Raw genomic sequence first — 25471 nt, forward strand, 5'->3', positions numbered from 1 at the left:
ATCTGCCTCACAGGATGAAAGCCGTTTAAGGAGACAAATAGTCTGAAACTGGTGTGTGACTTAAGGTCTGCTATTCTCTCTCTGTTTACAATGCAACTCAGGGTTAGACATTTTACTCCTAAAGCCTTTAGGTCCCATCATGTTTTTTGGTGAGGTCACACAAATGAACCGTGATAGAAACAATTTAGGGCACAAATTTACATGGACTTAAATGAGTGCTTGACTTAGCTTTTAAAATAACCACCAAAGTTTTTTTTTTAATCAAAACCACCAAGGATTTTTTTTTTTTTTTCATTACAGAATATGATTTTACTTCACATAACCATTGAAATAGAGTTTATGGTCTGAGACACCAAAATTAAACACCAGCAGTCAGTTAATTTTCTGAGCATAAACAAAACAAAAAAGGGTGATATCCCACATACATATACATATTAAATTACGTAATGCTGATTTATATAATTTCTAAACTGCCAAATATGATTTTAAAACATATCTACCTTACTTCAGTAACAAAGCTTACACCAGCTAATTATATTCTATAAAAAATCACAATTGGTGAAAAAAAGTTGTGCTGACCTAAAACTTTCAAAGTCAGATAGCTTATGAGTAAGTGTATTTTTATGACCCTTTTATAATGTCATCTTTGTTTTGAAGCTGTCAGCAAGTCCACTGACATTTGCTGCTGCTGCTGCAGCCTTGGTGGCGCTGTCCTGCCTGTCCTGGTCGTCTACTGCGGACAGGAAAGCCGAGATGTCATCACTCTTCCGGCCTCTCTGTCCAGACTTGCGTCTCCCAATCGTCTTGAGTTTGTCCCGAGCCTGACTGCGGTCTTGGCTGTCGACCCTGATCCTGTACGCCTTCTTGAACTGCACCACGGCCCGGGTGTCGTCCTTCCTGTGGTACATCAGGAAGACCCCGTACTTGGTGTGGCAGTGCTGCCGCTCCGCTTCAGTCAGGCGCGCATCCGAGACCAGCCGGGCAAAAATGGGCTCGGCCTTCTCCAGCTGCCGGCTCTCTGCGTACGCCATCGCTAGTTGGACCCAAGCGAGAGTGTGTGATGGCTTCAGCTCCACGGTCTTGCGGAAGAGGCGGATACTTTCAGCGCTGGCGGCTTTGACTTGCGCAGAGCCGGCCTGCCACTCTCCAGATGTCTTCATCTTGATCATCTCTTGCCAGTGGAGGAGCCCCATCCGGTGGTAGAGGAAGGAGGAGTTGGGAGCTCTCTTAGCCGCCTCCTCGAGTATCTTTAACGATTCTGCTTTGGAGTTGTCTATCCTGAAGTATATACCAGCGTACTTGATGACCTGAGGCATGTCAGCACACTTCTCAAGGGCCGTGAGGACCAGCTCTCTGCTCTTCGGCGGATTATACCTCTGATGTTTCAAGGCTAAGAGGACCATCACTTCAGCATCAGTGGGGTCGAGATCCAAGGCTCTTTGTAGCTGTTTGGCTGCAGGGCTGTCCTTTGGTTTGACTCTAACATCCTTCCTGACAAGCCCCTCCAACCGATAAAGGACTATGGCATAGCCCACATTGTAGGACACGCTGTCAGGCTTGGCTTCCAGAGCCTTCTGGAAGCTCTCCTTGGCCCGTTGATAGAACTTAGCCCCTAGTCTTATAAAGCTCCACCCTTTCTCTGCTTCCACGGCGGTCTCTCCACCCTCACCTACTCTCTTCACCTTGCCCAAGTAAGTCTCCATGTCTTCCATGTTACCCAGGTGATGGTGCAGCCATGCAAAGCTGGAGTAGGTGACCAGGAATTCCGCCTCATCTTGCTTCTCCTCCTTCAGCACGGCTTCGGACTTGGCCAGGTATTCAAGGGCAGTGTCGTTCCTACCCTGCAGGTGGCTCACAAAGGCCAGGATGTTGAAGTAGGTGGCGTGGTACCTGCGGGGACAGTACTTGACGCGGTCCAGGAGCTTCTCTGGGATGCCCTTCAAGTCATTGATGTCATCTTTGTCCACGTCCCATGTGAAGAGGCACTCCAGATTCTTTAGTTTGCCATCACTTGTCACTTTGTCTGCACTACAGGGATAAATAAATGCATACATGATTACAGCAATAAAGTGAAAAAGATTAAGCATATATGTAATATATATATATATAATTACAGCAATAAAGTGAAAAAGATTAGGCTATACAAAATTAGCAATAGCCTACATAAATATAGTTTTGGCTTGATAGCCTACATAGACAGGCTTAGGCTCCATACTCAGGTAGGCTAATATTACAGAAGCATAGTGAGATAATTAAGCCATAAGCAACTACACGAATTAATGATCATACATTTCAACAATACTGTAGATATACTAGTGTGTTACTATATTCTCTGTGTGTGTGTGTGTGTGTGTTTTCAGATGTTATAATTTAGCCTACTGTACCTCATTTCCTCTTGTGAATGGTTTTTTTAGTGTTTTCAAGTTCAATGTGAAGGATATTCCAGAATGACAGGAAAGACTGTAGCTATGCAGGTATTTATAGGCTACTCTTGGGTGATATCGATCAAGGTGATAAGGACCTAGGCTAAAGTTGCATTTCCTCAACATCACTGCATTTACTCGGGAAATCGAAACCGAAACTTACTGGACAGTAGCCTCATTCACTTTCTGGCTATGCGCCTGTTATGCAATCACTTAGGCCTACTCTTGCACACTTCATGAGCTGAACCCACGCAAAAAGTGAACTTTTTTTTAATTCTTCTAATCCTGCGTGTTGTAGCGACCTGTGTGTTTGGTGTGTGCATGGTGTGTTCTTCGTAGTTGTGTCTGTTATGTCTGACTGACCTGCTGGCAGACTAGCCGGGTTGCACATTAAAGTCATACAGTGTTTGCGGTGGTTGGAAGAGCAGCGATTCTAAACGGGGTCCATTGAATAATGCCTTTTTATGTTCTGCAATAAATCTGCTATTTAAATAAAGCTTCTGTGAGTTTGATGCCTGCGTGACATTGAACCGTTTAGTAGCCTGCAAAGGCATACAGTATGCGTCAACTAGGCCTACTACCAATATTCATAAGTTATCATGAAATATCATATTTTACCATGTCCACCAAGAGTAGGTCTACACCAAACGAAACCCTATACAAATTCTTACACAGGAAGTGAGGAAAATGTGTCTTCATGAAAAAGTAGCCTTCCTATATTTAGCACTATAGGCCTGCTGCAGTTTTGCGTTTGCGACTGCCTCTGTCTGCCACACTAAGATGAAACGAAAGTGGCCTACCTGGAAATGGATTATTATAGTCCTAGTCCCTTGCGCCAGATGGTTGGTCGGTACAATCTGAGGGGGATAATAGGTAGCATGGTGATTTTTGTTATTATCTATTGAAATACATTTCAAATACAGAAATCTTTAACACTTATGCGCAGTTGTACCCTTAACATCAAGAATTTTGAACATGACCTTATCCAGTGTTAAGGTTTCGGTAAAATGTACATACAAATCTGTATTTCAGCAGATGATGGCTCATTTACATACTGTATTCATTCAGAAAAGTTTCAATCCAAAACAAAATATTGACTTACTGTAATGTAAATAATCAGCTGTGAAGGTATTGTGGGGATATGTATTAGTGAAAAATGTTAGCCTACTCACCTGTAAGACACCCTCCATAGACATACAGTGGACATATAGTAAGAGGCCGATGAAACACAAAAAGCTACCCCAAATGCAATGCTATCACATATTTACTAATTCTAGGGTGGTATACCTTGTGGAAAATCACCATGAGACTTTTTCTCCTTGAATGGTACCAACTAACCAAGATTAGGGGGTTTGGCTCAAGGAGGCCTACTACCTATGCTCTACATTACTGACAGAAAACCGAAGGAGGCCAAACTATATTGCAGGTCTAGCATAATAACTGGCATAATTTTATTTTGTTTATTTAGTTGTTATTTTGTTGGTTACTTTCTTATTGTTCATTGTTAGCCTAATGTCGTGTTTTGTTCAGGTCGCTATGTGTTCATGACCCAGCAGAAAATAACATGTAATTAAAAATATAGCCAGAAGATGGCAGCCTTACCTTAGCTTAGCTAAAAGGACCATATGAAGGCACAGATGACGTACTGGTAAAAGCTACAAAAGCATTGACTTTGGAAGTATATACCTATCGGCATATAACAGTACACTTAAGATTAAATGATAATGGTAAATGGACCAAATGGACCAGAGTGTAATACTTGTGGGTGTTATGTACCTTTACTGTGTCCTCTTCCTAACTGGGCCTGCTGTGTTGTGTGAGTGCATGTGAGTGTGTTTTTTTTACATTGTTTATAATTGAATTTGGCTGAGTAACAATTGAACATTGGCTGAGTAACAAAAATATGAACTCCTTACAAGGGTTAAGGTTGAAGGCCGTTTTGAAGTTTCTGTAAATTCCTCTTCCTCATTCACCACAGGGTGGCACGGTACACGTCAACATCAAGTGTTTATATACTAGTCATACGCATCAGACAATCTTAAACTCTTCTGGGGTGGTTCAAGCAACAGTTTCAAACACTTTTGCTGCTCTTTATCCTTATTTCCTACATTCCTTTGATCTATTTCACAATCAGGTAATATAACAGCAATATATAAATAGATCATTAGATATTTATTATTTACCTTAGAATACACAAATAAATGATCATATTACATCTTTGGCTTCTTCCATTCACACTGTGAGTGCTTGTAAACTTGTTGTCTGTGTGGACAATCTGTGTCTATGATCACAAAATAATAGTTATTATCAGTAAGATATGAAACACCCATTTTGCATATAGGCAGGGTTGCCAAGGCATGCTCTGTGAGCAGTAGACACGTCCCTGTGGTTAGAAGCCATAAGGCTGTACCTACTACAGAATTATTTAATTCCTCTGGGACCACTGTTTTTTTTTTTTTATCTGGGAGCAGATTCATTTTACATTACATTACATTACATTACATTTGGCTGACACATTTTTAATCAAAGCGACTAACAACATGGTAACAGTTTAAACTTTTTCAAGCAATTCAATCAACAATTCTAGTACAATTTAAAAAATGTGTAGTACAAGAATAAGTGCATCAGTGAGTGCTGTTTTTAAACCATCGAGAGTCAGTTCTAGTCAGGTGGTAAGTGCTAGGATCAGCAAGACTAGTTGTAAGTAGTGCTACGAGAGGAGATGTTCTCTGAAGAGCTGGGTCTTCAGGAGTTTTTTGAAGATGGAAAGCGATGTCCCTGCTCTAGTAAGAACTGGTGGTGCGTTCCACCAACGAGGAACAACAGATGAAAAAAGTTCATTTATAAGTAGAATATGCAAACCATGACCTCCTGTTATTTGTTTGTATCTAATATCTACTAGATAGATAGATAGATAGATAGATACTTTATTGATCCCCAGGGGAAATTCAAGAGTTATACTACTGTTACTACACAGTAAAAAAGCCTACACCAGCTATTTACATGGTCAAATTCATAATTAGTGAATAAGAGATGTGTTGACCTAAAACTTTAAAAGTCAGATAGCTTTAACAAAAAAATAGCTTAGGACACATTTTTTTTCAAAATAGCTTATGACACTTTTATAACGTCATCTTTGTTCTGAAGCTTTCCACTGACATTTGCTGCTGCTGTTGCAGCTGTGGTGGTGCAGTCCCGCGCCGGTCCTAGTCATCTACTGCGGACAGGAAAGCCGAGATGTCATCACTCTCCCGGCCTCTCCGCCCAGACCTGCGGTTCCCAATCTTCTTGAGTTTGTCCCGAGCCTGACTGCGGTCTTTTGTGTCGACCCTGATCCTGTAGGCATTCTTGAACTGCTCCACGGCCCGGGTGTCGTCCTTCCTGTGGTACATCAGGAAGACCCCGTACTTGGTGTGGCAGTGCTGCCGCTCCGCGTCGGTCAGGCGCGCATCTGACATCAGCCAGGTGAAAATGGGCTCGGCCTTCTCCAGCTGTTGGCTCTCTGCGTACGCCTCTGCCAAGTTGACTTGGGTGAAAGCGTTGGACGGCTTTAGCTCCACGGTCTTGCGGAAGAGGCGGATGCTTTTGGTGGCGGCGTCTTTGACTTGCGCAGAGCCGGCCCGCCACTCGCCGGATGTCTTCATGTTGATCATCTCTTGCCAGTGGAGGAGCCCCATCTGGTGGTAGAGGAAGGAGGAGTTGGGAGCTCTCTTAGCCGCCTCCTCGAGTATCTCTAATGACTCAGTGGTAGAGTTGTCTCTCCTGAAGTATGTATGTACTAGCGTACCTGATGACCTGAGGCATGTCAGCACACTTCTCAAGGGCCATGAGGACCAGCTCTCTGCTCTTCGGCGGATTGTACCTCTGATTTTTCAGGGCTAAGAGGACCATCACTTCAGCATCTGTGGGGTCGAGATCCAAGGCTCTCTGTAGCTGTCTGGCTGCAGGGCTGTCCACAGGCTTGACTCTAACATCCTTTTTGACAACTTCCTCCAACCGATAAAGGACTATAGCATAGCCCACATTGTAGGACACGCTGTCAGGCTTGGCTTCCAGAGCCTTCTGGAAGCTCTCCTTGGCCCGTTGATAGAACTTAGCCCCCATCCTTAAGAAGCTCCACCCTTTCTCTGCTTCCACGGCGGTCTCTCCACCCTCACCTACTCTCTTCACCTTGCCCAGGTAAGTCTCCATGTCTTCCATGTTACCCAGGTGATGGTGCAGCCATGCAAAGCTGGAGTAGGTGACCAGGAAGTCCGCCTCGTCTTGCTTGTCCTCCGTCAGCACAGCTTCGGACTTGGCCAGGTATTCAAGGGCAGTGTCGTTGCTACCCTGCAGGTGGCTCACAAAGGCCAGGATGTTGAAGTAGGTGGCGTGGTACCTGCGGGGACAGTACTTGACGCGGTCCAGGAGCTTCTCTGGAATGTTCTTCACGTCATTGATGTCATCTTTGTCCACGTCCCATGTGAAGAGGCACTCTAGATTCTTTAGTTTGCCATCACTTGTCACTTTGTCTGCACTACAGTAAAAAAAATAATGCATATATAATTACAGCAATAAAGTAAAAAAGATTAAGCTTAGGCTACAAAACGAGCAATATGGCCTACATAAATATTGGCTTGATGCATAATTATTTTAATTATCGAAACATGCGATAATTAAAACCATAAGCAACTACACAAATTAATGATCATACATTACTACTATATACTGTGCATATAGTCTTAGTCTCTCTCTCTCTCTCGGTGTGTGTATGCAGTGTTGGGAACGATACTTTGAAAACGTATTACGTTATAGAATACATGCCCAAAATTGTAATTTGTAACATATTACGTGACATTACTCAATCTGAGTAACATATTTTTAATACTTGGATTACCTCCACATTGAATCGCATTTTATAAGTGTAGGAATGCAACCATCAAATCCTGCTAACTAAACAGGTCTATTTTGGTGTGTTCTTTTGTTCCAAATGGCTGAATGTGGGCCCACATAGGAGAATGTAAAGTCAACTAAGCTACCTGATACAACTATAAAATAGCAAGGTGACCAGTAAAATAGCAGGTGACTACCCCAGGCTAATTAAAAAATAAAAAACTTAAATGGAGATCTAATTAGAAAAATTATAAGCCATAAATTATTTTTAGTTAGAATGAAAATGCAGTGCCTACGTAACACTAGTACATGTATTCTGTTACTCCCCAACACTGTGTGTGTTTGTGTTTGTGTGTGTATGTGTGTGTGTGTGTGTGTTTGTGTGTGTGTGTGGGTTTAGGCAAAACGGATGTTATAATTTAGCCTACCTCATTTCGTCTTGTAAATGATTTTAGTGTTTTCAATATGAAGAGTATTCCAGAGTGACAGCAAAGAGTGTAGCTAGGCAGGTACTTCCTGATACTCTTTGGTGATACCGACCTAGTTGCATTTCCTGAACATCACAGTCACTTTACTCGAGAAATCAAAACCGAAACAGTCTAATTGACTTTCTGGCTCTGCAATCTGAGTGCATTGGATTATCTGTATCTATGATCACAAAGTAATAGCTATTATCAGTTAGATATAAAACACCCATTTTGTCTAGGCGGAATTGCCAAGACATGCTCTGTGAGCAGTACACACTTGCCTGTGTTCAGAAGTCAAAATGTTGCAGCTACTACAGAATTATTTAATTCCTCTGGGACCACTGTGCTTTTATCTGGGAGCAGATTCATTTATCAGGAAACTATTATGCAAACCATGACCTCCTGTTATTTGTTTGTAGCATATGCCTGCAATTCTACCACTGGCAGATTGTTCACTTATTCCCTGCGTGTGTAAACATTCCCCTGTGCCAATGGGTCACGTGACTAGAGATAACAGAGAGCAACTCAGTCATTACCTATGAGAGCCATTAAGGGGGATTTCTAGGGCGTTGATGGTGTTACAGGATAGATGAGGACAATCTGCTGTGTCATGCTGATATTTGTTTATGGAAAAGCGTACACATGTGAAATGCATAGAAATGTGAAATGCGTAGAAATTTGAATCCTCTTTCTCATCTCTTTCTAGGTCAGCTTGACCCCTGTGACCTCTTGATCTCTCAGTCCTCTTGACCTCTTTCAGTCCTCTTGATCTCTTTCAGTCCACACTCCCCCTCTTTCTCATCTCAGCTGGACTCACCTTATCAGTTTGGGGTTTATATTGTGTTTAGTTTGCTTGTTGTTTATTCAATTGTCCACACAAACATGCACATACACACACACACACACACAGAGAGAGACACACACACGCACACACACAGACACAGACACTGACACACACACACACACACACACACACACACACACACACACACACACACACTGTCCTGGGTTGCTTCACAGAAACACAGACTGTGTACCAGAGCACCAGAGCAGGGGTCCGTTGCACAAAAGCAGAATTAAGACATCCGGGATAAGTTACTGAGCTGCGCTCAATGAATCCAAAACACGATCGTACAGGCTTAATTGGTTGCACAAAGAGCAAGCCAGGATGAGCAGACACGGATTCATCAAGCCAGGTGAAACCTATCCTGGATAAGTGCGCGCTCACGGCTCCCTCAAATAGACCCCGCCACCGATCACAGATTCACTGATTTACCATGGCAACTAGCGGCTTCATTGCTTCTTCTACGGTGTGAAGTAGGTAGCGATAGCCTTTTCACAACAGGCAACAAACAGCAACACCTCTGTTTAGGAGAATATTGCAACTAGTTCCGCGACCACCACGTGCGAAATGGTTAGGCACTACCGTGATGTCACATTGTCGCATGACAGGTCGGTAATGGCGAGTATGTAAAAGTTAATTAATGATCACAAACATTTAAATAATGACAATGGGTCTAGGTATATGTGATAACAATGTGTAGTGGGCAGTGGAATAATTATTGGTTTCCGTTTGTGGTGACTGCTGACTGAGATAAGAGATGAGATTAAATAGATCCTGGAACTTAGCCTGGTCTGGAGCAGGCTAGCTCCAAAGAATAAATCGCCATGGTAACTTATACCATAACATATCCTGCTGCCCCCTATCCCGCTTTTGTGCAACTGGATCACGGATAAATTGAGCCAGGATAACCAAGATATCCCGGCTTAATCCCTTATCCTAGTTTTGTGCAATAGGCCCCTGATCACCAGAAGATGACAACAGGGATGATGTTCAGACACACACACACACATCAGACAGAGGTCTGTTGATCACAATTATAAAAGTGCCTATCGTATAAGTCTTATTAATCCATATTTGATATACTTTTTACACTGTTAAGATCTAAACATCTCTCCTACCATACTAAGTCTTTTAAATAATCTCCCATTATCTGTCACCCACACACACCCACTCACACCATGAATGAAACTGGAAATTCCATCCCATAGGATGTAGGCCTTATAAGGAAACGAGGGCCGGCTCTAGGAAAGCACACTGTAGCTGCATGCTCGTGCTGAGAAAGCTTCATACTTCTCTCGTGCACCGACACGAACGGACATGTCTACGTCTACGCGGCTGCTCCAGAGTCTCTGGGACTGGGTCCTGACGCACGACGCATGGCTGCACTCCCCCTTCTTCCCCGTGCTCTTCTCCCTGGGCACCTACCTGCTCTGCTGCCTGCCCTACGTGGCCCTGGACCTCCTGTCGCCACATGCGGGGCTTCTTGTTCCGTGTGGGTCCAATTTGGGATATATGATCTTTTGGGCCCGCTACTTGGAGGTGGTGTCAGCGCTGCCTTGAAGTTGCTGATGGGGGCCCAAAACACAATCAAGCCCCTTTTGCACCTCCTGCTGATGATGTTTGGCTAAATGAAGCTGAAACTAGTGTGTGACTGTGACTTAAGGTTTCTATTCTCTCTCTGTTTACACTGCAGCTCAGTCATAAAGGTGAGACATTTTACTCCTAAATCCTTTACTGCAGTCTAAATAAATCCCACCATGTTTTTTGGCGAGGTCACACAAATGAACCATGATAGAAAGAATCTAGGGCACGAATTTACATGGACTTAAATGAGTTCTTGACTTAGCTTAAAAAATACTAAGCCTCTGGCTTTGGCTCAGAAGACAGGACCAAATGTGGGGAAGGCAAGGATCCTCAGGTTAGTTGCAGGGGGTGGTAAGGAGACGTCCCTGCCGTTGTTCCACTATCATGAGATGCTCCCGGATTAAAAGGAGCGATGACCCTGCAGCTACCCAAATAACATCGTCGGAGTTGCGACAAGCAGATGCTTATGTTGCCACCATTAACCATGTGGCCATTGGCTTTTTAGTGAGCTTACAAAGGAATGAATTGGTTGCTAAATGTTGTCTTTATTCTCACCACATGTATATGTTTATGAAAGATGTTAATGCTTTAATGTGTGTGTTTTAATTAGTTTAATCATTTTAATGTTGAGTGTGTCTGAACATTGACGGACATTTTTGATAATTTAAGTATTTATATTTAATGTTGAGTTTGTCTGAACGTTGTTGGATTGTTGAATATTTAAGTATTTATGCTTAAAGTATTTTAACTAATAAATGGAATGCCAGTGTGCAAGACCTGAACCTTGCCTTGTCTGTTCTCTTTGTATTTTAAGATCAAGCAAGGGAACGTGGTTGTGCCGTGCCCCAAGCTCCCCTAGACTTGGAAGCCGGTAATACTTAGCAGGTATTCCCTTACCTGTGCTTCCATCAAAAAATAATCACAATCACCACCAAGGTTTTTTTTTTTTAAATCAAAGTGATTATCCTGATCCTGTACGCCTTCTTGAACTGCTCCACAGCCCGAACATCATCCTTCCTCTGGAACATCAGAAAGACCCCGTACTCGGCGTGGCAGTGCTGCCGCTCTGTGACGGTCAGGCGTTCATCCGAGACCAGCCGGGCGAAAATGGGTTCAGCTTCCTCCAGCCGCCGGCTCTCTGCATACGCCTTCGCCAAGTTTACCCAGGCATGCACGTTGGAAGGCTTCAGCTCCACAGCCTTGTGAAAGAGGCGGATGCTTTCAGCGGATGCTTTCGGCATTACTTGCACAGAGCAGACCCTCCGCATGCCGGATGTCTTCATGTTGATTATCTCTCGCCAGTGGAGGAGCCCCATCTGGTGGTAGAGGAAGGAGGAGTTGGGAGCTCTCTTAGCCGCTTACCCATGCTGCTTGCACACCCAACTCTGGATGATTACAAGCACAGGTTCTGGATGATAACAAATATTGAAGGGGACTATAGCCTAATCTAATAGCATCTCTAAAGATTTTGCGGTACAGTTTTCTCTCCTGAAGTATGTACCAGCGTACCTGATGACCTGAGGCATGTCAGCACACTTCTCAAGGGCCGTGAGGACCAGCTCTCTGCTCTTCGGCGCATTAAAGCCTTGATGTTTCAGGGCTAAGAGAACCATCACTTCAGCATCTGTGGGGTCGAGATCCAAGGCTCTCTGTAGCTGTTTGGCTGCAGGGCTGTCCTCAGGCTGGACTCTAACATCCTTCCTGACAAGCTCCTCCAACCGATAAAGGACTATGGCATAGCCCACATTGTAGGACACGCTGTCAGGCTTGGCTTCCAGAGCCTTCTGGAAGCTCTCCTTGGCTCGTTGATAGAGCTTAGCCCCCATCCTTAAGAAGCTCCATCCTTTCTCTGCTTCCACAGCGGTCTCTCCACCCTCACCTACTCTCTTCACCTTGCCCAAGTAAGTCTCCATGTCTTCCATGTTACCCAGGTGATGGTGCAGCCATGCAAAGCTGGAGTAGGTAACCAGGAATTCCACCTCATCTTGCTTCTCCTCCTTCAGCACAGCTTCGGCCTTGGCCAGGTATTCAAGGGCAGTGTCGTTCCTACCCTGCAGGTGGCTCACAAAGGCCAGGATGTTGAAGTAGGTGGCGTGGTACCTGCGGGGACAGTACTTGACGCGGTCCAGGAGCTTCTCTGGGATGCCCTTCAAGTCCTTGATGTCATCTTTGTCCACATCAAATGTGAAGAGGCACTCAAGATTCTTTAGTTTGCCATCACTTGTCACTTTGTCTGCACTACAGGAAAAAAAATAATTCATATATAATTACAGCAATAAAGTAAAAAAAAAGATTAGGCTATAGTCCCCTTCAATATTTGTTATCATCCAGAACCTGTGCTTGTAATCATCCAGAGTTGGGTGTGCAAGCAGCATGGGGTCAGAGAAATGGCGCAGCTAATGGACCAGCATGTTGAGCTGTCACCCAAGGACTTCGAATCTTAATAAAGTAGTCTTAGCTAATGGCGATTATCTGCCTGACGTGGACCGTGAAGAGGTATACAAAATGAGCAATAGCCTATATAAATATAGCTTTGGCTTGATGCATACAGTACTGTATGTGGCTTAGCATTACAGAAACATGCAGTGAGCTAAAATCAAAACCATAACAGCAACTACACAAATTAATGATCATACATTATCACAATACCGTACATTTGGGTGATTCCTGTTTTGGATCAAATTTCCATGTCCCAATGATTTCCTTACTCTTATTCTTTAATAAAATCAGACAAATATTTATAACAAATCAATTTTATAATGTGTTTAGTTGTTTTCTATTGCTTTAACTTAAACTACAAAATTGTTATAACTTCAACTTATTCTTTATTGTTTTGATAGGCTATGGTACACTTCCTTTTGTCAAGGATGTAAATCTGGTGAAACTACATTTGTTTTCTGTAGTTATATAATGCATTATATGTCCCTGCAGTCCACCCTGTCTGTTCCAGTCTGTATTTTCTTGCCTCCCAAATAAGACTACAAATCCATATAGCCATTTGAAGGAAGTGACAACATTTGCTTTTGAGGGGAATTCAACTGGAAAACAGAGGAAAGCTCCAGCAGTCACTCTCTCCTTTATTTTTCTCAATTTCATGACACACAGGAACCCTTAAAGTTCCACCCTGTTAGTGTATCTTATGGAACATGTTTGAAAAAATATGAAATGTGTTTTAAAACATGTTATTTATGCTCACTCAAAGAGTTAGAGCTAACTTACCTAAAAAATCCACCCTGTTTAGCTATGTAGGCCTATGCCTACAATATATGATAGCCTACATAATATTTTCAGCCCCTGAGCTTGGCCAACATGCATTCCTCTATCTAAGCATGGCACTGTTCTGACAAAATCATAAAAACATCATAAAAACATCAAATACAATAACAGAAAATTGTAAGCCAAAAATCGCATCCAAAACAGGAATCACTCATTTAGGCTATTCATTTGGCAGACACGTTTATCAAAGGGACTTACAGCAATAGAATAACATTTAAAGCTGCGAACAATTAAGCATTTTAACATTTAGGCTACAGAGCTACAGCTACAGTAATAGAATAACATTTTATATGCGCAGAAGAGAGGTAGCCAGGATTTACCAACGCTGTCAATATCATTAGGCCTACAGGATAGGAGTGCTTACATAGGCCTACTTGTCAAGGTATGATAAGAGAAATGATAGAGGAGGAAGTAGCGGGGGAAGAGAGGGAAGTGGAGAGGATGGAGAAGCGAAGGGTAAAGAGGGAAGAGTGAATTAGGCCTAGTGTGTCCCTTTACAAAAAAATAACTGTTATACTGCAGTATATTCGAAGTAGACTATAGTGCAATAGGCTACGATAATATGTCAATGTCCAAAATATTGCATTTCTGCAGTAAAGTACAGTAGGCTACTGTGGTAGTGCAGTGCAGTTTTTTCACGTCCAAAATATTGCATTTCACATGAACTGCAAATAATAATAACCCTAAATAAAAAATAAAGTGTGTGTGTGTGTGCGTTTAAGCAAAACGGATGTTAGCATTTACCTCATTTCGTCGTGTGTTTTCAGTGTGAGTGGTATTCCAGAGCGATGTTTTACTCGATCAGGAAATCATAATCGAAACTTAGGTCTGGGCCTACTTCACTTCATGGCTCTGCTGTTATGCAATTACCCAGGCAGGCTAGCTCGCTCTACGCTTCATGAACCAAACCTCCGCAAACAATACGAAGTGTTGAAAATGTGTCTAATGAAAAAGTAGCTTTCCAATAGTTAACACTAGGCCTATAAGCTACTGCAGTTTTGCGTTTGCGACTGCCTCTGCCACGCAGTTGAGAAAGCTGAAACGAAAGTAGACTAGACCTAACCCACCTGGAAATGGAATAGGTTAGCCTAGGCTATGCTCTACATTCCTGAGGGAATTATGCCAAACCATATTGCAGGCCCAGCAAAATCAGTGTCGTCATTTTATTTGTTTATTTATTGTTTGTTGGTTGGTTGGTTACTTGCTTATTGTGCATTGCATTGCTAGCCTACGGTCGTGTTTAGGTAGCCTGGTGTTACCATCCTACGTACTTCCGGCCAAAATTTGATTTCAGCCTCGCACGTAGTCTGGCCCAACCCACAGTATGCGGTTCGCGTACGACCGCGCCAATCAGCGAACAGTTGAGTGATGATGCGGAACTTGCCTGCCCAGTTGCTTGTAGTCCAGCGAAGCTTGTAGTTCAACAGCATAGCAGCAATGGCGACGGAGGAAGAGACGCTAGAAGCTATCCGCGAAGTTGTCTCAACTCTCGAGGGCATCACGCAATTAAAGCAGGAACAAGAGGCTTGTCTTGTCAATTTTATAAATGGCAAGGACGTCTTATAACTCTCCTTCCAACTGGCTTTGGGAAAAGTTTGATTTATCAGATGGTGATAGCTAAACCTAAACGCACAAGTGTAGGCTACTACATGCATCACTACTTATCGTGTTTTCAAATAAACGTTTGCTGCTCGTTATTTTCCCCCCTACTCTCAAATTACTTTAACAAAATCAATAGGCCTACTTAAGGAATGGAATGTTAGCTACTAGCTACCCTACCGAGCAGAGCTCAAGGCGAGGCGGTGTGTCTTGACGTGAGCTAGCCGGATACCGAGCGGAGCTCGAGGCAAGGCTGCTGTGATTGTGCTTGACTGGGACTAGCGGTTACCGAACTGGGCTCAAGATAAACCGCTCCGTGTTTGTGTTTGACAGAGGCTAGCCTGTGGCCGAGCTGGGCTCCAGGCGAGGCTACCGTGCTTGTGGACAGTAATGTTAGCCAGTCACCGAGCGTGGCTCAAGGTAGGCTGCGTTGTTTTATGTCGAACAACTGTTAGTTAAACTGAGCAAGCTCCAGGTTAAATAACACGTAGGTCGTCAGTACAATCCAACTTATCCGAGAGTGTAGTCTGAACAGCCCATGGAGAACGAAGTAAGCTCCGACGAAGTCACCGGGCTGCGTAGAACAACAATCGTCTGATAAGCGGCGAGAAGAGATAAGAGGGAAAACTGGCGTGTGACAAGAGCTGATATAATCTCGGCGACGTGACGCTTTTGGTATACAACTCTCGGTCTGTGGCTGGCGCAAGTTAGAGATACAGTATATCCACTATGAAGAGACTGCCCTGGTGGTCAGGTAGCCTGCATACTAGCCAGCGGTCTGTTTACTACTGAGAGCAGAAGTGGGAAGCGTAAGAGCCTGAAGCGGAAGTGGTAAGCGTAAAAGCCTGAACTCCGGCGCACAGCATAAGTCATTACCAAACGTTGCTGATTGGTTAAGGGAACTCCAATGATTTTAAACCTCAAAATAAGCATCCGCCCATTACGGAGACAGATTATTACTTTGTTCCAGACTGTATGACGAAGAGAAACGTAGTCACAGGCGGTAAGGACCAGGCTAGTGTTTAGGGCGCGCTACAGTATGTGTTCTAACCTGACAATAGCCAGATGAATGTCATTCCGCTTAGCTCCGCCTAGCTTCACTCACATCCATCTGGGACCTCTTCCATTGAGAGTGATTTCTGCAACCGACTTTATGGTTCAGCCAATCAGGATGCAGGGTGGGAGTTTCATAGATGTGACATAGCGTAGAAGCGACTGTGACACTGTTATTAGCGTCACCGGTTGGCTTCGATGTAAGTGGTTGAAGTAGTACGTCAATAGATGACGGACAAGTGGCTTATTCAATCATATGCAAGCATTTTTTGATTAGGCCCAGCCTTCTGAAGCAACGCTTCAATGGATCGGTTCCAAATGGATGAGTGGAGCTAGGCGGAGCGAAATTCATCTGGCTATTGTCAGGTTATATGTGTTCACGACCCAGCAGAAAACCACGTGTAATTTCAAATGAAGCCAGAAGATGGCAGCCTTACCTTACCTTAGCTAAAAGGATCACATGAAAGCACCTAAAGCACAGAGGACATGTACTACATGCATGTGCCCTTACAAAAATGAAATGTTTGCGGCAGATTTGCAGCAAACTTGTGGGTGATTTGTGGGAGACAAATTAGTTCACTAGAAAATATCTCCAGAAGTTTGCCAGTGTTGGCCGCTAGAGGCAAACACAAAGTTTGGCAACAATGAAAAGTTTGCCACTATAGTGGCAAATGTGTTCGCCAGTGATTTGTCAATAATGGCAAACTTCCTGTGAACTTCTGGTGACAACCCTAATTTGCATAATTACATTGCTGCAAATAGGGCCTATGCTGCAACATTACCAAAAGTTGGCCGCAACTGTTTGCTAGAAACCTAATTTGCATGTGAAAATATTACCTTAAAGGTAGGCTATTGCTGGTAAAAGCTACAACAATAATTATTTATAGATAGATAGATAGATAGATAGATAGATAGATAGATCCGCATTGACTTTAGAGGGGGATTTTCATATTAAAAATAATACAATTATTTTCAAAATAATTATTTTGCAAGCAAATGCACCTGTCAGCATATAGGGCCTACCGGTACATTTAAGATTAAAGAGAATAGCCTACATAAGCTATATGACAACTAAAAACAAAGATCTGGAATTCTGGTAGGCAGATCTAGTTTGGATACCCCAGTCTTTCAAAGCTGTTCTATCTCACTCAAGATTGATTGATTATTTTTTGATCATTTTGTGATACCAATGACTCTGTTTTACTGTGAGTGCTAAAGTGGTAACATAGTGGCTAAGCAGTCGCAGTTTAGGTTTGCTTACAGAAGTCTGAAAGGCTAAGTGTTCGATTTCCAGCTGCCACCAAGCAGGGCACTTAACCCAAAGCTGCGGCAATGTCCTGCAATTACTTTTGGATGAAAGTGTCAGTCACATAAATAAATGAGACAAAGACAACGAGGGGTCATGATGACATATTCACTCATATGGCATACTCAGATCAACAATGAATAGCATAATGGTTTTCATCAATCTTATGTAAAGTAGTAAAACATTACAGGTATATCAGGGAATTCTTCTTCCACCACAGGGTGGCGCAAAAATGTTTGCTGCTCTTTAGCTTTATTTCCCATATTTCTTTCATCTCTGTCACAATCAAATCATGTAAAAGTAACATCTAAATAGACCATTATGTTTATTAGTTTACCTTAGAATGCACAAACACATCACCATAAGAATCATTCAGATTTCTATGTCATGTCTTGGAAAGTGTTAAGATGCTTCATCTGCTTTCTTCATTGTTGTAATTATGAGGCCTACTTCTTTGGCTGCTTCCATTTACACTGTCATTCTTTCACTTGGGTTTTTGTTCACTGTGAGTAGCTATAAACATTGTCTGTGTGGATGATCTATATCTATGACAATGTTATTAGAATGTTAGAACATTTTCTTCATTTTTAGAGTCAGAGATGACAAATAGACCTGTGTATGTGTCATTTTCACTGATGATATAAAAAAGAGGAACAAAGTAATAGCTATTATCAGTTAGATATAAAAACACCCACTCTGCCCAGGCGGGATTGCTTAGGCACGTGTTATGAGCAGTAGCAATGCTCATAGCAATTTTTGCTTAATTTCGACCCTCTTTTGTGAAATTTCACCAAAGATTCTGATACCATCCTGGCAACATTCTGGACAGTACCCTAATAAAATCCTGGATGCCATCCTCCCAAAATCTTAGATGTTGCTAGGATGGTATCAGAATCATAAGTTGGTAAAATTGCATCATGTGAAGGGTTTTCCCAGATCACATCACATATGCACACCATGACCTTCTATTATTTGGTCGAAGCATATGCCTGCAATTCTACCATTGGTAGATTGTTAACTTAATCCTGTGTGTTGACACTCTCCTGAGCCAATGGCTCAGTCATAAACTGGCCATTAAGGGGGATTTCTAGTGAGCTGATGACTCTCCAGGATGTGTGGGCATCTTGCTGTCACATCCCGATACTTGTTTAGGAAATAGCGTCTGTATAAGTAAGTATAAGTATATATACTCTTTTGATCCCGTGAGGGAAATTTGAAATGCATATAAATGTGAAATGCATAGAATTTTTCGTCTCGGTTTTTCTCGGTTTCATATATTGTGTTCAGTTTGCTTGTTCTTTGTACATGTGATCATCATTTAAACGTATGCTATTGATTAATATGCTTTTACAGAGTAAATATCCAAATCTATGCTGCTCTAAAATGGTCATGGTCTTTTCTCTATGCATTACACTAGCACACACACACACACACACACACACACACACACACACACACACACACACACACACAGTGTCCTGAGTGGAGCATCAGAGGGGGACAGGTGAGAGCAGGGTTGATGTTCAGAGGCTTCTAAAATATCTATCCTTTTGGGTCTCATCTGCAGGAAAACATGAACCCAAGAAAAAGAGGGAGCAGTAGTGCCCCCCCCAAACACACGGATGAATACGATTTATAAGATATATGATGATCAAACATAACTGTGTGTGTGTGTGTGTGTGTGTGTGTGTGTGTGTGTGTGTGTGTGTGTGTGTGTGAACATTGCTGCTCCTTCTTTTTTTCTTCGACTCCCACACAAACTGGAAATTCCACAGGATGTAAGCCTTATAAGGCGGGGGGCCGGCTCTATCGTAGGAAAGCACACTCTAGCTGCATGCTCACGCTGAGAGAGCTTCATACTTCTTTCGTGCACCGACACGAACAGTCATGTCTACACGGCTGCTCCAGAGTCTCTGGGACTGGGTCCTGACGCACGACGCATGGCTGCACTCCCCCTTCTTCCCCGTGCTCTTCTCCCTGGGCACCTACCTGCTCTGCTGCCTGCCCTACGTGGCCCTGGACCTCCTGTCGCCGCACGTCGAGCTGATCCGCCGCTACAAGATCCAGGAGAGGAGCCACGTCTCGTGGAAGGTGATGTGGAGCTGCCTGGTCCACTCGCTGTACAACCACGTCGTGTTCATCTTCCCGCTGACCGTCTTACACTGGTACTGGAGGCGGGCGAGCTCGCCGGCCGAGGCGCCGGGCGCGCTGAAGGTGGCGGGGGACGCCGTGGCGTGCCTGCTGCTTTTCGATTTCCAGTACTTCATCTGGCACACGCTGCACCACAAGGTGCCCTGGCTGTACCGCACGTTCCACAAGGTGCACCACAAGTACACGTCCACGTTCGTGCTGAGCACGGAGTACTCGGGGGCCTGGGAGACCCTCTCGCTGGGCTTCTTCGCCGCCGTCAACCCCATGATCCTGGGATGCCACCCGCTCACCGAGCTGCTCTTCTTTGTGCTCAACATCGCACTGTCCGTGGAGGACCACTGCGGATACGACCTCCCCTGGGCCACGCACCGCTTGGTGCCGTTTGGACTTTACGGAGGCGCACCGCATCACGACCTCCATCACCTCAAGTTCAAGTCTAACTATGCGCCGTACTTCACGCACTGGGACAGGCTGTTTGGGACTCTACACGAGGACTAAAAGGACTTAAAGACTCAAAAGAAAAGAAGGACACTTTATGCATTGGCCTAAATGCTTTTATTCTTTTACATTAAAAGGAATTACATTGTGCTGGCACAATTATGAACTCTAAGAACTCATACAAGCACATGCACAAACCAAATGTTGTATTTATTGAAAATGACTTATTGATCAGTTGTTTGCTATTATCAAATAATATATTTTTATATGCTGTTAAATTGCTTATTTAACATAATATTCTAATGTCCTGCAGATTTGGCAAGAATGATAATGGCCCAATTGGTTATGTTAATGATAACCAACGGGCCATATGATTGTGCACATTTGCTTTTATTTAATCTGCATATGAATGAAGTAGAGCTGAATTTAATAAAACAAAGGTCAAAACAAAGTTTACATTATGAGCTTCCTCTTGCAATGTGTTCAAACTGCACGTGTGACACTGGGAAAATTACAGGTGGATAAACTAGAGTGAGTTTATGACTGACGGATGTAAAGCATGTGGCAATGACAAAGCCTTAGGGCATGCAAGTAAGCTCCTACTTCCTTATTACAGAGACAGCTACTCACTTCACTGTGCTGTTTAGGTGGTGGGTGGTGATAAAATTTTGTTATTATCCAATGCCCTAAGGGATGAGTAACAATGACCTGGGTGACCTAGAACATTATGAATGTGTTGAAAAAAGCAGAACTTGTGTTTTTTTTTTTAACACATCTCTGTGTCAAGATAAGGACAACACAGTTTGTCACCCAGGTCAGAAGGGGACTGACAGACTGACAGGGGGAAAATCAAAGTAAAGTCACCGTAAATATCCAAAATGTCAAAAACTAGTCATGATTTTCAGAGTATCATCGCCCAGCTTAAATCAGCCATAGGGTCGACTAGGGTGCTCTGCTTTGCATCTTACTGCGCAGCATTTTGACCCTTTGTCTTGTTTCCCACAAATTCTGCTCTCCCTAATTTCAATGGGCAATTTGGAGTTTAATTAGAAATAAGAACACAAGAATGTTTTTTTTAGCGCTACATCAAAATCAGCAACCTGGCACATACAAATGTAACATAGTCAAACTTTTCCAAAAAGCCTGTCTCTCATCCAGTGACAGAGATGAGCTTTGAAGTCTATGTCACCCGTCAATCAAGTAGTGCAGATGGGGGGGAAAACACTAAAAAAGACGTATTATGTCACAAAAACCAAACCAAACCAAAAGACAAAAAAAAGTTTAGTTTATAGATACACATCAAATCAAAGTTTTTTTTTTATCAACTTTTTATTAGCATTGTCCCATATTTGGTCTACCTCCATCTGTTGACTTATCAATGTCAAGTGCTTAATGGACAGCATCAGGTGGTTTATCTATGAGAATCATAGGAGTTCAGAAGATACTTTTATCATTAGTTTATATAAGGAGATTAGTTATGGCAGGAGGCTATTTTGGTTTGTCAAAAATAGCACTTCAGGATTAGAACAGGTGCGGCTTGGGTGCATTATCATGTCTGAGTACATACCTGAATACCACCACATAACCCCAGTCAAAATGGTTGTGGTTAACCAGACTTTACTTTAAGCCTGTCTCCTCTCCCCTGAAGCCAAATTGTCACAGGTGCATTAGGTCTGTGACCTGTCTAGAACTGTCACTAGGTTGGTACCAGCTGTCTGTATAAGTCATCACTGTCAGTGAGTGTGTGACCGTTATGTTAATGTTTACTTAGCAGATACTTTTTCCCCACATACGAATGTCCTCCCAAGAGTGTATTTCATCCATGTGTATCTCTTTTTCATCTTAAAACCTTTGACAAGCATTCCTTCTTTCTCCTTTGTTAAGCTTTCATGTGTTGCTGCATTACTTACATTCATTGCTATCACTGTAACTTCTTTAGAAGATGAACATAATAGATAGATTGAGAGAGAGAGAGATCATAATAAGGAGAGAGAGATTTCATAACAATAAATCTAATCACAATAAAAAATAAATATAGTCACAGGTATAACCAGATAGACTCCTCTTTTCAGTGGCGTAACAAGCCAATGGTGGGCCCAGGTGCGAGAGCGCTAAGCGGGCCCCATACCGACGAACTTTGGCCCAGGATGAATTAGCTCTGATACATGCAATACACATTAAGGGCGACTTCAATTGTTTATGCAAAGGGCCTGAGGCACCGAAGTAGTTTAGTAGTTACAGATTACAATTTCAAATAAAAAACACACGACTACATATCCATTACATGTAAAAAATATTAAAAAATAATTTTATTAACAGCCTGCAGGCCAGGGTAATCTAATATTACTGCATTAACATCAACTCGCATGGAATTATGGGAACACTCAATGCGCTTCTTCAACCCTCTGCTGAAACTGCAAGCGTATTGCTTGCTTATAAACTCGCACTGCGCAGAAACAAAACTTAATGTAGCCTAACTTATTTAACCGTCCAGAAACCAAATAAAATCATTCATATGCATACAATCCCCAATATGCGTGAATTAGGCCATTAGAAGAAGGGCATCTTACGAGCCTTTCGTTGTGCAAAATCGTCAACGATGTTCCCAATATTTAATGCTCTGGCTCTCGTATTTTCAATGGACAGGATAGCTAACCCACGGAGCCTCTCCTGCCCCATGCTGCTTATAGGTATAGGTCTTAATAAGTTTGAGTTTGGAAAAAGATCGCTTAGCTGTTGCCACAGTCACAGGCAATGTCAGAAACAACATGAGCCCGAATGTGGATGTTACACTGTCAATCTACCACCAGCATTTTGGCAAGTTGAAAAATAGATGACTTCTGTGAAATCTCTGCTTTAAAGCAAGACCTGAATGAGAGGAGTTGTGTTTGGAATGTCGGTGCAATGTCCCTGCTATAATGGTCTGACAAACGTCTTGCCTTTTCAAACAGTTCATCATCACCTGCGAGTTGAAGGGTCATAGGACGTAAAGACTCAAACACATGACAAGTTTCCCGCATACTTGCAAATCTTTGGGAGAGCTGACTGATTATGATGTCCAGAGTTGCATTAAATACCTGCACTTTGAAGTATCTCTCTGCATCGGTTAAGCGCTCATCTTCCGATAGATCGTCAAAGTGACGCTTCACTCTCCGTGCTCTAACATTCTAAAGTTCTAAAAAGGGCGGGGGTAGCGACGGGCCCCGGGAGGTCACGGGCCCTGGTGCGACTGCACTTGCTGCACCTACTATAGTTACGCCACTGCCTCTTTTATTCAATGCTTAAGCAGTTGACAAAAGGATGGGCACAATTACTGTAGCTGTAATTAAACAAACACCTATAAAGATAAATATCTATGCACTGGAGGAGACAGATAGGTGAAATTCAAGCACTCAGTGCCTATGAATCGTTGCCGATTATAATCTCTTATGTATTTTCCCATAGCAGAAACCAATACAAACCCATATGCATGGTGTTAGTGAATCACTGTGACTTCTGTTATCACTCTTAAATCAATTGTTGTCACTTCTGGCAGCAAAAGATTGGTGCCTCTCACATGGTATGGTATGTGAGCAGAAGGAGGAAGTTGTTTTTTTTTTTTTTCCTATTTTCCATTCTCCATTTCCATTTCCATTTTTAATTTTCTCCTGGAAAGCCCAGCTTCCCCCAGGGCAGGTGTGTAACAGGAAAAGGGGAAAGGGGAAAGGGGGTGGGGGCTAATCTCTTCTCTCTACTATTCAAAGCTCCCTGAAGCTGACTCATACTGTTTCAGTCTCTTAAATAAGCACCTTAACAATAATGCTTGCTTGACATGGGGACTTCTGACGGATGCGCCAATCGAGAGGGCGAGACTAAACTTCAATCAGATGTTGAAGCAGATGCTTCCTGTTTGTCTGGCACAAGGAAGTCTCTCGACTCCTGAAATTAAGTGAAGTGCCGGGAAGTCATGTTCATTTGTCCATCTAGAGGTGCAGTTAATATATAACTTCCCAAAGTCACTAAACCTTTGTAAGCCCAAATTTCACCGAATAATAATAATAAAAATAAATAATAATAAGAAGAAATCATAGAAACACAATGGTTGCCTGCAGCTTCTCTGCTTGGCCCCCAAAAAATGTTGAAGAGTTGAAAGGTCTATCAAGGACAGATTGTTACACCCCACCTTTAGGTGGCTCTTTAGAGGTGAACAAAAACCCACCATTGACCCCAAATCCTAATAAATAACAATAACACCTTTTAAATTGTACCCAACCAGTCGGATTTATTACATCAAGACAAACATTGACACAACACAAAGTCTAAATCAAAAGATGAGACAAAATCCCAGGCTGAGAGGCAGCAAGACAGCCAGCAGTCCCCACACCAAAGGTAAGGTAAGGGTTCTGGGATGGGGTGGGGTGGGTGGGGTAGGTGGGGTTGGTTAGGGGAACATGGGGTTAGAGGTACAGTATGGTAAGGGTTGTGGGATGGGGTGGGGTGGGTGGGGTTGGGGTTAGAGGTATGGTAAGTGGGCAGACAAGAACAGGTCACAGGTGTTTGTGCACCTAATGCGTGAAACTGGAAGGTTATACTGTTGAATCCCACAAGAGAACTAGACTGCCTGAGGACATGTAGGACCAAAGTAGCCTTTTCAAAAGCAAAGTTGATGTATCTATTTCTTGATTTATTTACATATTGTACTTATGGATCATAAAGACATTTTTTTTATTAATTCAACTACTTTCGTTAACGTGTTATGTATGACTTATGTCCTGTGTCTTGTGTGTGTGTGTGTGTGTGTGTGTGTGTCTGTGTGTGCAGTCCTGTGTAAAACTGGGCTGCTTGTCTTTCCCGGCATGTGTCTCTCCTTCCAGACAGATTATTGTTGCCAGATCAAAATTAAGATACTCACGGGACTCACTCACAGAGATAGTGGGCAATCGTCGCTCAGACGCCCCAGTAGGAAGCAAGGCCATCCGGAGCAAACCCAGCACAAAGGGTCTACCTTCCCGAAACCCCTAACTTTCCCGTAAGCGTTGTCTACTCGCCTCCCTTTTGTTTTACTTTTTTATTTTTATGGCTATGTGAAAACACATGATGTGCTCAAACACACACATACACACACACACACACACACACACACACACACACACACACATTCTCCTACTACTCTAGGTTATTTATACAGTCCAAGGACAGTTGAAAATTAATGGGAGCACATTGCTGTCACACCAGAAAATAAAAACAGATAGTATCATGTTATAACATAAAAGTATCTTATCTGGTTAAAATGAGAAAATGTCGATGACATAATGTAAATGTATTATGTTGTAACATGAACATGTCATAACAGGAAATAATGTGACAATATCGAGTTAAAATGATGGCAAGACACTTTCAAAACATATAGTAATACTGATCCATTTGTATTTTTTGGCGTGACAGCAATATGCCTCCAGAAATATGTGAAATCATGGAA

The 25471-nt window shown here is 42.8% G+C and overlaps 3 protein-coding genes and 1 pseudogene across 3 annotated transcripts; 1 reads left to right on the forward strand and 3 right to left on the reverse strand.

Annotated features, from left to right (window-relative positions):
* Positions 1–218: 218 nt before the first annotated feature.
* Positions 219–2490, reverse strand: LOC143138463 (interferon-induced protein with tetratricopeptide repeats 5-like). The gene is made up of 2 exons (XM_076298920.1): positions 2385–2490; positions 219–2028 (listed from the first exon to the last, which is right to left on the reverse strand). The coding sequence occupies exons 1-2, from the start codon at positions 2387–2389 to the stop codon at positions 633–635; spliced, it is 1401 nt and encodes a 466-aa protein (XP_076155035.1). The 5' UTR covers positions 2390–2490; the 3' UTR covers positions 219–632.
* Positions 2491–4619: 2129 nt separating this feature from the next.
* On the reverse strand, positions 4620–7814 carry LOC143138464 (interferon-induced protein with tetratricopeptide repeats 5-like; annotated as a pseudogene).
* A 3300-nt stretch (positions 7815–11114) lies between these two features.
* On the reverse strand, positions 11115–12453 carry LOC143138237 (interferon-induced protein with tetratricopeptide repeats 5-like). The gene is made up of 2 exons (XM_076298736.1): positions 11642–12453; positions 11115–11539 (listed from the first exon to the last, which is right to left on the reverse strand). Exons 1-2 carry the CDS (start codon positions 12449–12451, stop codon positions 11138–11140), a joined length of 1212 nt encoding a protein of 403 aa, XP_076154851.1. The 5' UTR covers positions 12452–12453; the 3' UTR covers positions 11115–11137.
* A 6804-nt stretch (positions 12454–19257) lies between these two features.
* ch25h (cholesterol 25-hydroxylase) lies at positions 19258–20469 on the forward strand. Its single transcript, XM_076298922.1, has one exon. It carries the CDS (start codon positions 19312–19314, stop codon positions 20071–20073), a length of 762 nt encoding a protein of 253 aa, XP_076155037.1. The 5' UTR covers positions 19258–19311; the 3' UTR covers positions 20074–20469.
* Positions 20470–25471: the final 5002 nt, after the last annotated feature.

The sequence above is a fragment of the Alosa pseudoharengus genome, unplaced genomic scaffold, assembly GCF_046254945.1.
Source record: "Alosa pseudoharengus isolate Yale_2024_CS ecotype anadromous, Long Island Sound unplaced genomic scaffold, YU_APseudo_1.1 YU_APseudo_1.1_scf_21, whole genome shotgun sequence".
NCBI classification, from domain to species: domain Eukaryota; kingdom Metazoa; phylum Chordata; class Actinopteri; order Clupeiformes; family Clupeidae; genus Alosa; species Alosa pseudoharengus.

What these genes read in the sequence shown, in the direction of transcription:
- LOC143138237 (XM_076298736.1), bottom strand. Translation starts at nt 12,451, where the DNA reads ATGAATTATTTTTTTTCCTGTAGTGCAGACAAAGTGACAAGTGATGGC. An exon ending in CAAAATCTTTAGAGATGCTA is followed by an intron (nt 11,540 to 11,641) that starts TTAGATTAGGCT and finishes TAAGCGGCTAAG; the next exon opens with AGAGCTCCCAACTCCTCCTT.
- ch25h (XM_076298922.1), top strand. Translation starts at nt 19,312, where the DNA reads ATGTCTACACGGCTGCTCCAGAGTCTCTGGGACTGGGTCCTGACGCAC.